Source organism: Thunnus maccoyii, chromosome 19 (assembly GCF_910596095.1).
Source record: "Thunnus maccoyii chromosome 19, fThuMac1.1, whole genome shotgun sequence".
Lineage (NCBI taxonomy): Eukaryota > Metazoa > Chordata > Actinopteri > Scombriformes > Scombridae > Thunnus > Thunnus maccoyii.
Genome location: NC_056551.1, coordinates 18,367,764 through 18,380,807, shown reverse-complemented (window position 1 = coordinate 18,380,807; position 13,044 = coordinate 18,367,764). Strand labels below are relative to the sequence as shown.

Below are 13,044 nucleotides of genomic sequence, written 5' to 3'. Positions count from 1 at the left end.
TCATACTGGCCATTAAGAGATCCCTTTATGATGCACTTACAATATAAGTGATGGGGGACAAAATCCACAATCCTCCTTCTGTGCAAAAATGTATTTAAAAGTTTATTTAAGGCCGATATGAGACTTTATCCATCCAAATTAGTCAAATCAAGTCAATATCTTTAAAGGTTAAAGTCATTTTAGTGTCAAATTCCCTTTTTTTTTGTTACTGCAACTGAACAGAAAATCACTGTCTGTTGTGACACAAAGACGGAATTTCTACTCAAAAGATTGTAACTGTGGAAGATATATTATTTGCCTAACTCAGGCGACTGAATCCTCATATTACCTTCAGATAAACTTTTAAATAATTTTTGTTCAAAACGAGGACCTTGGACTTCGGCCCCCATCACTTACATTGTAAACACATTTGGAGGATATCTTGTAATGGTCAGTAGGAACAGGATGGAATGATTATAACGAGAAAACCCTGTTTCAATGGTCATTTGGGCATCTCGTTGTTGCTTTAAAACAGACTTTGCAAATTGTGAACCTCTCCTTTAATCTACTAGTGACACTTTGTTTACAAACTCGATTTGTGTACTTGCGCGCGCATCCTGTGACGTTGCAGCTGGGGTATCCTGAGTCAGGGTCATTGGCCGCGCGCTGTCCGCCCTTCCCAGAAACTTAACAGAGAAAAAGAAAAGTTTGAACTCCGCTGCGGACTGAGTGTCAGGCGGTGAAGGGAATAGGACAGCTGTGAGCCCTCAGTACCTGCTCAACATGTTTAAAGTTGTGTCCTGTCTTCTAACAGGACAGTCCTGCTGTCGACCCAGTCTGGCCAAATTCCACTTGGCAAGTGGTGAGTTACCATGGAGACCAACAAAATCCAGAGCTAGCTAGTTGGTTATAGTCTGTAACTGCTGCTCATACGACCTGATACAACCTGTAACAGACCAGAGACTGACAGACGGTGTGTCTAAGTTAGCATGTGTGTTTATCATAGTCATATTTATCTGTTTTTACGAATTACCGTAATTATTTGAATTAGACAAACCTAGATTTAATGAAGAAAACAGCTCTCCCAGTTTTTAGCCAAAGACAACGTGAATAAATCCACAGACGTTAGCATTAGCATTAGTGGAACAGAAATCAATATTATGTTTACTGTACTGTAACGTTAGTTTACTGTGTTATAGGGAACCGGTAGAAATCAGTACAATGCATTAACTAAATTACTGTATATCCACTTAGGGCTGCAAATAAATACAGTTTAATTTCAATTTCAGTTATAGAGCTGCAACGATTAGTCGCTTAATTGATTAGTTGCCAACTATTAAATTAATTGCCAACTATTTTGATAGTCGATGTATCATTTGGAGTCATTTTTGATTCCAGCTTCTTGAATATGAATATTTTCTGATTCCTTTAGTCTTCTATGATAGTAAACAAAAAAGCAAGACATTTGAAGACGTAATCTTGATCTTTGGGAAACAGTGATTGACATTCCTCACCATTTTCTGACATTTTATAGACCAAACAACTTATCAATTAATTGAAAAAAGATATATTATGAAATTAATCATTACCTGCAGCCCTAATCAATTAATCTGTCAATTTATTTTCTCGATTATACAATGTCAGAAAAGTGTCAATCACTGTTTCCCTAAGCTCAAGGTGCAACCTTAAATGTCTTGTTTTGCCCTGACCAACAGTCTACAACTCAAAGGTATTAAATTTAATGTCATGAGAAACCAGAAAATAATCACATTTAAGAAGCTGGAACAAGATAATTTTAGTGTTTTTTTCTTTAAAAAAAAATGGCTCAAAGCAATTAATCAATTATCAAAATAGATGGCATATTTGGCTGGGTGACCTAAAAATATAGGTGACAACATTGATTAAAAATACACCTTGCACACTGTGATTGCAATCCAATTTAGTCATACCATGTCACCTTATTCGAAACAGTATTTGGTTAAATTGTGACTTCATAGGAAGAGGGGATTGTTGAGCACATGCTATTTAGACCTTTACATAATCTCTACTCCTCTGTACACAAGGTAAATGTTTCTCCGGGGGCTAGACTAGTCCTATCTCACAGACCAGTCCCTCTGCCTCACGTTTTACAACCAAGGGTAAACATTCAGCATTTTATCCTGTGTTGCACAATGTGAAGTCCAAGGTGAACTTAATGTCAGCTAGGTTTTACATCTGATTAAATGCACACAAGAAAGTTCTGGATGTTATGAAATTGATTAAAGTATCAACAATAATGAAATATTTGTCTGTTGATAACAAGGGCTCAGAAAGAAAGATGAAAGTTGTAAGACCCCTGGGGAAAGTGTCGTCACAGGTTGTTTCACAAAACAATCCGAAATGTCACCGAAATGTCATTGTAAAGCTTTGATTAGCCTTAGCGAAGGAGCACAGTCGTCTCATGGAGATCTTCACAGTAAATATCTCCTTTATCTCTCTGTCTGAACTTCAATCACAATTATTTCACAGGTGCATTATGTCAGAAATCAGCCTTAAAATACCCTCCCACAGACCTCCCAGAGATGCCCCCATGCAGTTTCAAACCAGAGGAATACAAGGTAAGAGCAACATCCTCCAGGTGCACAGTTTCTCTGTCTTGCACAGTTGGGCCCTGTGTTCTGTAATCACCTCAGTAATGAATGTAAAATATTATTATTCCAGACTAAGTAAATAAAAATATACTGGTTCATTTATTCTCAACGTTGTTTACAGTGGCACTATCACAGCTACAACCACAGACTCCAAACATTGATCATCTTATTATGTAACTCTTGTGTGTTTGTCTATGTCCAGGGTATGTCCAAAGAGCGGATGATGGAGATCCGCAAGCAGAACTGCAACCCCATGACCATGAAGGTTACCTACTATAAGAAACCAGTGTTCATCCACCAGGGATACATGCAATGGCTGTGGGATGTGGACGGGAGGCGATATCTGGATCTGTTTGCTGGTGTGGCTACTGTCAGTGTGGGTCACTGCCACCCGTAAGATCCTTTTACTTTGCTGTGTTACACAGTGGAAGTAGGTTCAATTCTGATATACATTTTGTAATGAAAATGACTTCTTATTAGTGTTCTTATATGTGATTTCTCCTACCTGTGGGCACAGGAAGGTGACAGCAGCCGCAGAGCAGCAGTTGAAGAGACTGTGGCATACAACTAACATCTATGTCTATCCTCCTCTCCATGAGTATTGTGAGAAACTGGCTTCCTACTTCCCAGATCCTCTTAAGGTACCAATTTTTATTTTGATCACCTGAGGGCAGGAGCCTGGATAAATATGTTGGCTGAAATTAAAATGTCTGCATCTCTCTGTTTCCCCGTCCAGGTGATATATCTGACCAACAGCGGCTCAGAAGCCAATGACTTGGCTATGTTGATGGCTCGACTTCACACAGGCAACTATGACATCATCACTTTCAGGTTTTCACTTTTATGAATTGCCCATAGAGACAAACTTATGTGCTTTATAATAACATAAAAAGTATATAAAAATGAAGAAATGGTTTTGTATTAAGCTAATAGTAACATTACTTTTTCTTTTACAAAGATAAAGACTAAACTTTAAAGGCAGTGTTTACTTTTTTCCTGGCCCGGTAATAGATTTTTTATTGGCTTTGCTTTCCTTTTTCCTTTTTCCTATTAATTCAAGATTCCAGCTTGATAGCTTGATTGTTAAGAAAAGTTCTCTGTAATCTAAATGTCCAAAAGGTTTCTGACTGGTTTTTCTCTTTCAGAGGGTCATACCACGGTGGCAGCCCACTGACCATGGGTCTCACTTCCAACTCAGCATATAAATACCCCATCGCCAATGGTTTAGGCTGCACAAATGTATGTATGCATGAATTTATTACAATTTCAGACCATGAGAAAACCATATATAATATGGTGATATACTAAATGCACCAGCACAATTATGGTAAATAAACACAGAAGATAAAGGAGAAGCCATTCATTGCTAAATGCATTTGAAATTTTCTAAGTGAATGCGCACATGCACTTGGAGGCAGACAGAGCACACACACACACACACACAAACACACACTTAGACACACTAAATGCTCAGGCAGCATCTGCCTGAAGAATAGTTGCCATTCCAGATGTTCCAAGAAACACATTTCTAAGTTTGGACTGCATTGGAGCTCATTAGCTGTCATTCCTAACATTTTTCATGGATTTTTTTCTTCTTAATGTTTATATTTAAGCATTACTTGAGCAAATTAAATTTCACAAAGTTTTGTATTACGCTATTTTTGCATGGATTCCACAGATATCTGAATTATACAGGTGAATATGGCTGTGGCACCATTCCAAGTTTCATGCAGATTTCTTAGTGCTGCATTAATTATGAGTGACTGTTGCTGTCACTGATCCTACTGACTAGGTTTCTGCCCAATAAACAGACCATGTGTCCTGATGTGTTCAGAGGTCTGTGGGGAGGAAGCCACTGCAGGGACTCTCCCGTGCAGACCATCAGAGAATGTGGCTGTGCCCAAGGTACACAAACACACGCATCTACGGCTCAACACACTCGGGTTATCTCTCTTGCACGCTCTCATAAAAAGGAAAACTCACCACCATTGTCTGTTGTCTGTGAGATTAAACATTACGAACTCTTTGCAATATTCCTACATTAAATTATATTACTTTTATTTAACGTATTGTATTAATGCACAGTGATTAAATAAACAGCTCTTGCTGGGCGTAGTGTGTTTTAATTTATTTCATATGAATTTAAATGCTGCACAATATCCACAGGAAGCCATCATTTGCTTGAAAGATTTAAACAGAGTAAAAATAAATAAAAGATAACAAATAAAAAGATGTCAACACTCTTAGCTGCTCTCAGAGCCTCTGGCAGGCTGTTCCAACAGCTCGGAGTAGAAAAACTAAAAGCTGCCTCACCAAACGTTTTCGTCCTGCATTTTTTGGAACAACTAAAAGACTCATGCCAGAGGACCTGAGGGGCTGTCCTAGTTTTCACATCAGAAGCATGTCACACAAATAGTCTGGTGAAAGAAGTAGAACCATGAAGTACGTTAAAAACACAAGACCAGATAGGAGAGTATTACAATAGTCTAGAGAGTGCTGGATATTAAAGTGTGCAACAGTCTCTCTGTAATGCAGAGAAATGTCCGCGCAAAGCAGACTCAGTGACATACCCCACATGAGCCTTAAAGTTTCATTCTGAGCCAAAGACGCCACAGAGTTTTCTTGCCTGTCACTCGGGGTAAGTCCGAGAGAATTTAATTTTATGGCCAGTTTCTCTCTCTGAGTCTGAGAACCTATAACTAATATTTCATGTTATCCTGGTTGAGCTGTAAAAACATCTAAAAAGAATATCAATTGATCCAGTGTCATCAGCTCTGAAATATGAAGGATCTCACATTGTTTTAGATCATCTGTGAACCACAATGTAGTAATATGAGTATTTTGTCATGACACTATCATATGGAAAGATGACAAACAATGTATTGAATAATTATTCAGCCTGTGTATTTTTTTTTCTTACAAAGATAGGCATTATTTTCTCATTTGTATACATATGCTAATGTCCGTATTAGTTTGATACAAAGGACTTTTCTGTTTAATCCAACAGGCTACTGCATGGCAAATGAACAATACATTGGGCAGCTCAAAGAGACATTTGCTACTAGTGTCCCGAGTCGAATTGCTGCTTTCTTTGGAGAGCCTATTCAGGTATAATATTCTTGAGCATTACAAAAAGCATAGTCTTAGCATGTTGTAAATGCTTCTGTACTGACTGTTTGATCTGTTGCTTTGCCACACTGATTATTAACAGTATCGACTGTATCAGCAAGTAAAATCAAGTCATCAGAAAAATCTGAACAGAGTGGCATTGTTATCATGCCGTCTGTGTTAATTGTTTTCTCATATTCAGTGAGACTGCTTGTGTTAATTAAGATGGGACTGCGGGATGTCAATGTGTTTGTTTTGTGCAGGGAGTCGGAGGAGCTGTGCAGTACCCAAAAAACTATCTCAAAGAGGCTTACAAACTTGTGAGAGAAAGAGGAGGAGTCTGCATTGCTGATGAGGTTAGACACATATTTTTTATATTTTATAAAATGTTCTGTTTACAATTTATACTCTATTGATTAGTATATTAATACTTGTGCATCACAATGCACTCACAGTGTACAAAGTTTGGATATATGGAGCCTGTATTTATGAATTTTAGGTTGGGAATCAAGAAACTTGTGAAAAACTTATACAGTACATATTGTTACATCGTTAATCAGTATCATCATACAAACCATTAAAAATAACTTGGAGGCAGAGCAACAAGGCGCAAAAGTTTAAAAGGTTACAGCAAATATGTTAGCATTTCTATTTACACATTGAGCAGACATGGTGCTACATTATCATCAATTTGGTGTTGTTGTCTTGGTCACCCAACAAACCTAAGTCCACAATTCTCACTCATATGAGCTCTTTTTGGTCTACACTAACGCTGAGAGAAATAATTGTCTCTTTAGCTACTAAATGTACTTATGCACTATAGTTGTTAACTTTGTCCGTCTGCTGTTTGTTGCTGCGCAGATGATGTATAGTTTGTCAGACCTTTTTTGATGAAAACAGCTGCTTCCTGTGGCAAGAAATGAGGATGATGAGAGCAGTGAGAGTGAATAAAAACAGTAAATTCACAGGTAAAATTAGAACAATGAGCTGAAAGATGTTAAAAGGCAGAGCTAAGTGACAAGTGTCTGTAGGTTAAACACAATGAGCAACTCTTTTCACATTACACATGATCATTTGACCAATTGTTAAGATAAGAATATGGATTATTGCAGCTTTACAGTTCCACAACAAAGTTGCTATGTTATGCCAAAGAGAAAGACACATAAAGCCATCACCATATCACAAGGCTTTCTAATGGCACTAATGGTCTCTTAGTGCTTCCACAATACATCAATGCATTTGAATAACAGATGTAAATAAACTTCAGGGATGTTTTGCACCTTACAGGTCCAGACTGGATTTGGGCGAACAGGAAACCACTTCTGGGGTTTCCAAGGTCATGATGTCATTCCTGATATGGTTACAATGGCAAAGGGTATCGGTAATGGCTTCCCAATGGGAGCTGTTGTTACAACACCAGGTGAGAACATAAAACACAAAAACCTTGTTTGAAAATCTGCTTATATTTCCTTAAAAGTTGATGAATCATTCGGTTTTATTTTGTGAGTTGATTGTTTTGGACTAAACAAGCTCAAAGCTCTGGGACACACAGCTGGGAACATTTTAACTATTTTAAGTTATTCATGATGCTAGGCTGACCAGAAATTATGCGAAATTCTAACATTTATTTCAACATGTAATGAAAAAAAAACATTTCATCAAGTAATAGTTACACATTCAGTTCCTCAATTACTAGTCGAAGAGATTTTATCACCACCTCTGGTACATTTTATACATTTACTTGTAACAGTATTTATCATAGACGATTGTAATTATGTCCATGACTCACTGCTTTACCCTCAAGGAGCCAGGCTCACTGCTGAAGGAGGGGGAAACTGAACATCAGCTGCATTTCTGGATCCTGGATAGATAGATTACACAACACAACAAGGGTCATTAGAGGGCTCTCTGGTACCAAACTCATTAACACATCAATACGGGTGACCTGTGAGAATTGTACTGAGGTTCTTAGAAAATAATAATGCTGAGAGGATGAGCCCTCTTGACCTATCACCACTATTACTAGTTGCTATGGCTCTCAACCTCCTTTTCTGTATGCTCAAGCTGAACAGATGTGTTGATTACAACGAAGAATAGCGTTGTGTCTTGAAACAAGTACGTCTATTTCTGGCAGTGGATGCATGTTAACAGGTTGCACTTTGTGTTATTTGCTATTTGTTGAGATAGGAAGTTGCCATATGTCTCTCTCTAATCATCCTTTAGATGCACAATTACTTCACCCCAGTGTTTTCTTTTTTTATGTCATTCTGAAATCCTTGTTGGTGACATTTCTATGAAGGTACATAGACCAAACATGAAACAGCTTTTATATTTCAATGAATCATTTGTAATGCATGTAGTCTAAGAAATATATTTTTGTTTGAGGTTTTAATTGGTGGCAGCAGAGGGTGGAGGTGTGATCTTGTTTATTCCTGTGTTTTCCAGAAATCGCAGCCTCATTTGCCAAGGGGGTTCACTTCAACACCTTCGGAGGAAATCCTGTGGCTTGTGCCGTTGCTTCGTCAGTGCTTGATGTAAGAATTCATCTTCTCTTTCTACATCAGTCCTGTTCATCAGCTCAAGAGAGTTTCATTTGATCAAAATCCGATGTATTTCTGCTTTTTGTTATTGTAGCTGCGTATGAAAACTCAAACTTTGGAACCACACAAGAACACTGAATTATAACTCAAACACATTTTTACTTAACAGGTTATCAAAGAAGATGGCATACAGCAGAACAGTCTGGATGTGGGCACCTATCTGATGACAGAACTGGCAAAACTCAGGGACAAGTACGAGATCATCGGTGATGTCCGTGGGAAAGGCCTGCAGATCGGTGTGGAAATGGTCAAAGACAAGGTACTGAATTTGGAACAGAAGTGCCGCTCACCTCTCCTCACATGCTTGTACAACGTGTTTGTGTGCGCTGTGCCTCCCAGGGGCATGGTTCAGCAGTGCCCCAGTTAACTATTAGCTGGAGCAGCAGTGACCATCTGTAATTGTGAACAGAACAATCTCTGCTGCACTGCATGTACTACTGACTGAAGTTCTGATTTAAATCTGGCAGATACATGAAACAGAGCATGTACAGAATCTTCTGATAGTAAAAGACCAGTGTAGTGAAATGTGGAATCTTCAGTTTTGTTTGGCAGATATCCTGCTTTGTCTGTTTTGTTAAGGGTCTAATTTTGCCCAGTGTTCCTCTTTGCTAAAGCAGTTTTCCTCTGTTTGGCATAGTCATCATGGTTTTGTGAGACTGTCCCTTTGCTGCATTGTTTGTAACTGCTGTACAAGCAATTTAGGTAGAATGATTCTGACCTCTTAATGCTTTATTTTAACCTGGAAACACTTAGAGTATTCTCAGATAGAAGTGTTGGTGTGTCAGCAGTAAACACCACAAAATTATGAAAAGTAGCAGAATTATCTTAAAATTTATGACGACTAATTGGAAATGCGTGACAATTACAATGACACGGAGAAATAGCGGTCAAATGTAGACATTCATCAAGACTGGCCTAAAAGAATTTGCTCTAAAACCGCACACTGCAGTCTCAAAGATGACCATCAAATTGTAATTATAAGCTTCATCCCATTATACACAATATATTTTGTAACACCAGTCCTGATATATTGTCTCAGTTTGGAGAAATGTTGCATCTCACCACTCCACATCACATTTTCTATTTGAAAAATACCATTCAATACTTTGATTTACTGTTCAAATTAGGGACTGATTGAGCATGAGCAGAAATTAATTATCCCTGGAAGACGCCATTTTCTGTCGCCATGTTTGAACTGCCTGCTTTTTACCCAACAGCTATACTTAGCCTGAAAATTGCAGATGTGGTCAACTCATTTTGGAGATATTATGCACAAGTTGGCCTTGCCATTATCCAGATGTATAGCCTGTCAAGCCAATTAGCAATTAGAGGTTAGATGCTTCATTTACAATTGAATAATTATTGGAAACAGGCAGTTGGACAGTGTTCATTTATTTAGTTACTTGAATTACTGTGGTTACTGTAACACATTCAGCCTCATCCACACGTTCACCTCTTCTCTATCTTCCACAGGCCAGCAGAGACCCGCTGTCTCCTGAGGCAATGAATGAGATCTTTGAGGACGTCAAGGACATGGGAGTCCTGATAGGGAAAGGAGGACTGTACGGACAGGTAACAGCACTCACCTTCTGTCCTTCGGTCAGATCGTTTTTTCCTGGGTCAGCAAACTTTGTTGAAAACAACAAGCTAAATATGATAAACAAGTACACTAGTGCACTTTAAATACAGCTTTTACACCCGCATCAAGAAAGACCCATGTTGCTTTTGGTAGTGGCTTGACAAAAAGATTCATTGATAAATTTTAATGTTACAGTTTTTGATTTTTTTGGTTCAGCAATTGTAGGCTTTCAGAAAGACTACCTCGGGTAATTTTACCTTCAGCTCTTCTCATCGCTCTAAAAGGACCATTTTGGTGTGAAACCTGCTATTTACAGATAATGAGCATGTTGCTTTTACTGGCTTTAGAAAACAAATTACTGCAGGTATTTCATGTTTTAGCTGCGTAGTGATTATTACACTAGAAGAAAAATATTAAATATGCTGCACATGTTTTGAACACTCACATCATATCTTGTCAATCGAAAAAGAGGAAGTCTTAAGTACATGAAAATCATTCTTTATACTGTAAAACTGTCCACATTTATTTCGACATGACCCTCAACTTTCACACATAAGTCTCCAGTAAACACTGATTTTTTTTTGGATTTTTTTTTGAGTAAGCTCAGGAAATCTGATGTTTCAGGGTCCAGTTTTACACATCTGTTAGTCGTAGAAAACGTGGTAACTTTCTCCATCACCGTTTGGTTCTGTAGTCTGATTACTACTGAAACAAATGCATTAAAAAAGTATTAAGGCTGTATTTAAAATTACTGGCCACACCCTCACATCACAAGTTCGCCTTCATCAAAAGGTTTTGAACATTGTTACAGATTATTTTCAGACAACTGTTATAAATGTGAGCTGTTTAAACGAAGTACATTCCCTGCAGTAATTCAACCCTTGAATGGTAATGTAATATGAATGGTATGAATGATAAGGTAATAATTTATGGTATTTTGTGTATTTTTGATGTGTTTAGGTTATCTAACTTCTGAATTGCAAACCTCCAGCCCTTTAATGTGTATCATTTTTAGTTTATCTTTTATATTTATGGTACTTTTATTTATATTTAAGGTTGTTATGTGGTGTTGAATGTTGTCCTGTGTGTCCTGTTGCACTATGAGTACACCAAGACATTTGCTGAAATGGCAATAAAGTCAACTCAACTTAACTCAAAGAACCATGCTAAATCCAGGAATAATCCATCAATCCAAAACACACTTACTGGTTGTGTTTTACTTACACTTTATCTTATGAAAAATGCTGTTTCTACTGCTTAACATATGTTCCAGAAATATGTGAAATGCTCGCTCTTCCTTTAGTGTGAGACACAGAATGAGGCACCTGGTTGTGCCAGTTTTTCCTGGTAATAAGTATCTCTAGCGCTTCAATAATCTCTCATCTTGTTTTGTTTCTCTCACCACTTCAGACCTTCCGCATCAAACCCCCCATGTGCATCACGATGGAAGATGCAGATTTCTTCCTGGCAGTCTTTAACAAGTCCATCCACAACTACATGGAAAGAAGATGAAGGTCAGATGGATTGCTGAGAGCCAAGGACCAAACCTGGAAATCCACTCTAGCAGTGGATTGCTATTTTTGTACATCTTTTAAAATGTTGAAAATGTCAGTATTAATCATTTTGACCCTCTGGGGAAATCTACCTCTGTTATTGGCTTTGCATAGCCATTGTAGAAGCAATGTTTAACTATGTTTTAACATTTTGAAAAAAAAAACTTATTTGATTTCTGGTGGTGAGTTAGCATTTGTTGAGTAGATCGATACCACTCTATCTGTCTCTTAAAATACAAAGCTACTACCAGCAGCCAGTTACTTTAGCTTAGCACGAAGACTGGAAACTGGTAGAAACAGCTAGCCTGGTTCTCCCTACCAACACCTCTAAAGCTAACCAACATGTTATAGCTTGTTTGTTTAATTTGTAAATTTAAAAAAAAAGTGTAGAAAACAACAACTTGGAGTTTTACTAGGGTTTGTACTGGACTTTCTCTTGGCTGGGACTAGTAACTTCCTTGGATCTTCACTGGTTGCCTGGCAACTGGCCCTGAGCGAGAAATAGTTCAGCACATAACCCAAGGTAAAGCAATTAATTTTTCTTTTTTTTTGGTACAGATTAAACAAACAAAATATAATATTTTAATAATTTAAGGCAGATCTTGTTACCTTTGGACAGAGCCAGGCTAGCTCTTGACCCTTGTTTCCAGTCTTTGTGCTAAGATTAGCATTAGTTGGCTACCAGTGGCTTCATATGCACCATACAGCCATTTGAGTGTTATCAATCTCTATGTCGAACTGTTCATTTAATATATACAAACACCTCATTAATTAAATGAGAAATAAAAATCATGTACAGTGTATTTTTAACACCTGACGAAGTTAATTTTGTTCTTTGTGGATGTACTGAATCGTGCTTGGATGTAACGTATGATTGTTTAATAGTTTGTAATTTGTGAACACATGCTTTGTTACTGATTATAAATGTGAGCTTGAGGAACAACCATTTGTGCTTTAACAAATTGGTCACACTGCCCCTTGCAGGTATCTATTTTCTTCCTGTTTGTTTATGGAAGTCCTATAAGTACTGCAGTAGTTTTAATGATATTTTTAATCCAGTCATCCTGTAAATCACATGTTAATTACCTCATAATCTTGGAATAAAAAAGTTATTTTATCATGATAATGGATTAATTACTTTATGTCTGAAAAATAAAAGGTTGTTTTCTTGAGATAACAGGATAAATATCTTGTTTTTACAAGATAATAAAAGGTGATTTTCTCAAAACAATCCAGTATCATATATATACATATCCAGTTGTTTCCTCTGCCGTTGATGATCTGTTGGTCGGTCTGCCACATTGGTCCAGACTGAAATATCTGAACTATTGGGTGGATTGCCATGAAACTTGGTACAAACATTCATGGTCCTCAGACAATGTATCCTAATGACCTTTCCTCTTATGATACCATGAGGTCAACATTTACCGTTTTGAGTGAAATATCTCCATAATCATTGGATGGATTTCCTGATTCTGTACACTAGCCAGCTCTAATTTTCTTGAGATTTTGTAACACCTTCCTCCTTCCTTTCTTGACCAACAAATACTGTGTGTCAAACAAACTTTTGTTTGTGTCAAAACAAAAGTTTTCCA

The 13,044-nt window shown here is 37.5% G+C and overlaps 1 protein-coding gene across 3 annotated transcripts; it reads left to right on the top strand.

Annotated features, from left to right (window-relative positions):
- Nucleotides 1–596: 596 nt before the first annotated feature.
- On the top strand, nt 597–12,572 carry LOC121885474 (alanine--glyoxylate aminotransferase 2, mitochondrial-like). 3 transcript variants are annotated; one of them, XM_042394958.1, is made up of 14 exons: nt 597–841; nt 2,488–2,576; nt 2,812–3,002; nt 3,127–3,250; nt 3,346–3,440; nt 3,755–3,848; nt 4,421–4,514; nt 5,617–5,717; nt 5,981–6,073; nt 7,005–7,137; nt 8,163–8,251; nt 8,427–8,576; nt 9,791–9,889; nt 11,307–12,572. In XM_042394958.1, the coding sequence occupies exons 1-14, from the start codon at nt 763–765 to the stop codon at nt 11,406–11,408; spliced, it is 1,533 nt and encodes a 510-aa protein (XP_042250892.1). In that variant the 5' UTR covers nt 597–762; the 3' UTR covers nt 11,409–12,572. The 3 variants fall into 3 exon arrangements, with proteins under 3 accessions (XP_042250892.1, XP_042250893.1, XP_042250894.1); XM_042394959.1 differs by lacking the exon at nt 597–841 and adding an exon at nt 1,887–2,117; XM_042394960.1 differs by lacking the exons at nt 597–841; nt 2,488–2,576 and having other exon boundaries at nt 2,842–3,039.
- Nucleotides 12,573–13,044: the final 472 nt, after the last annotated feature.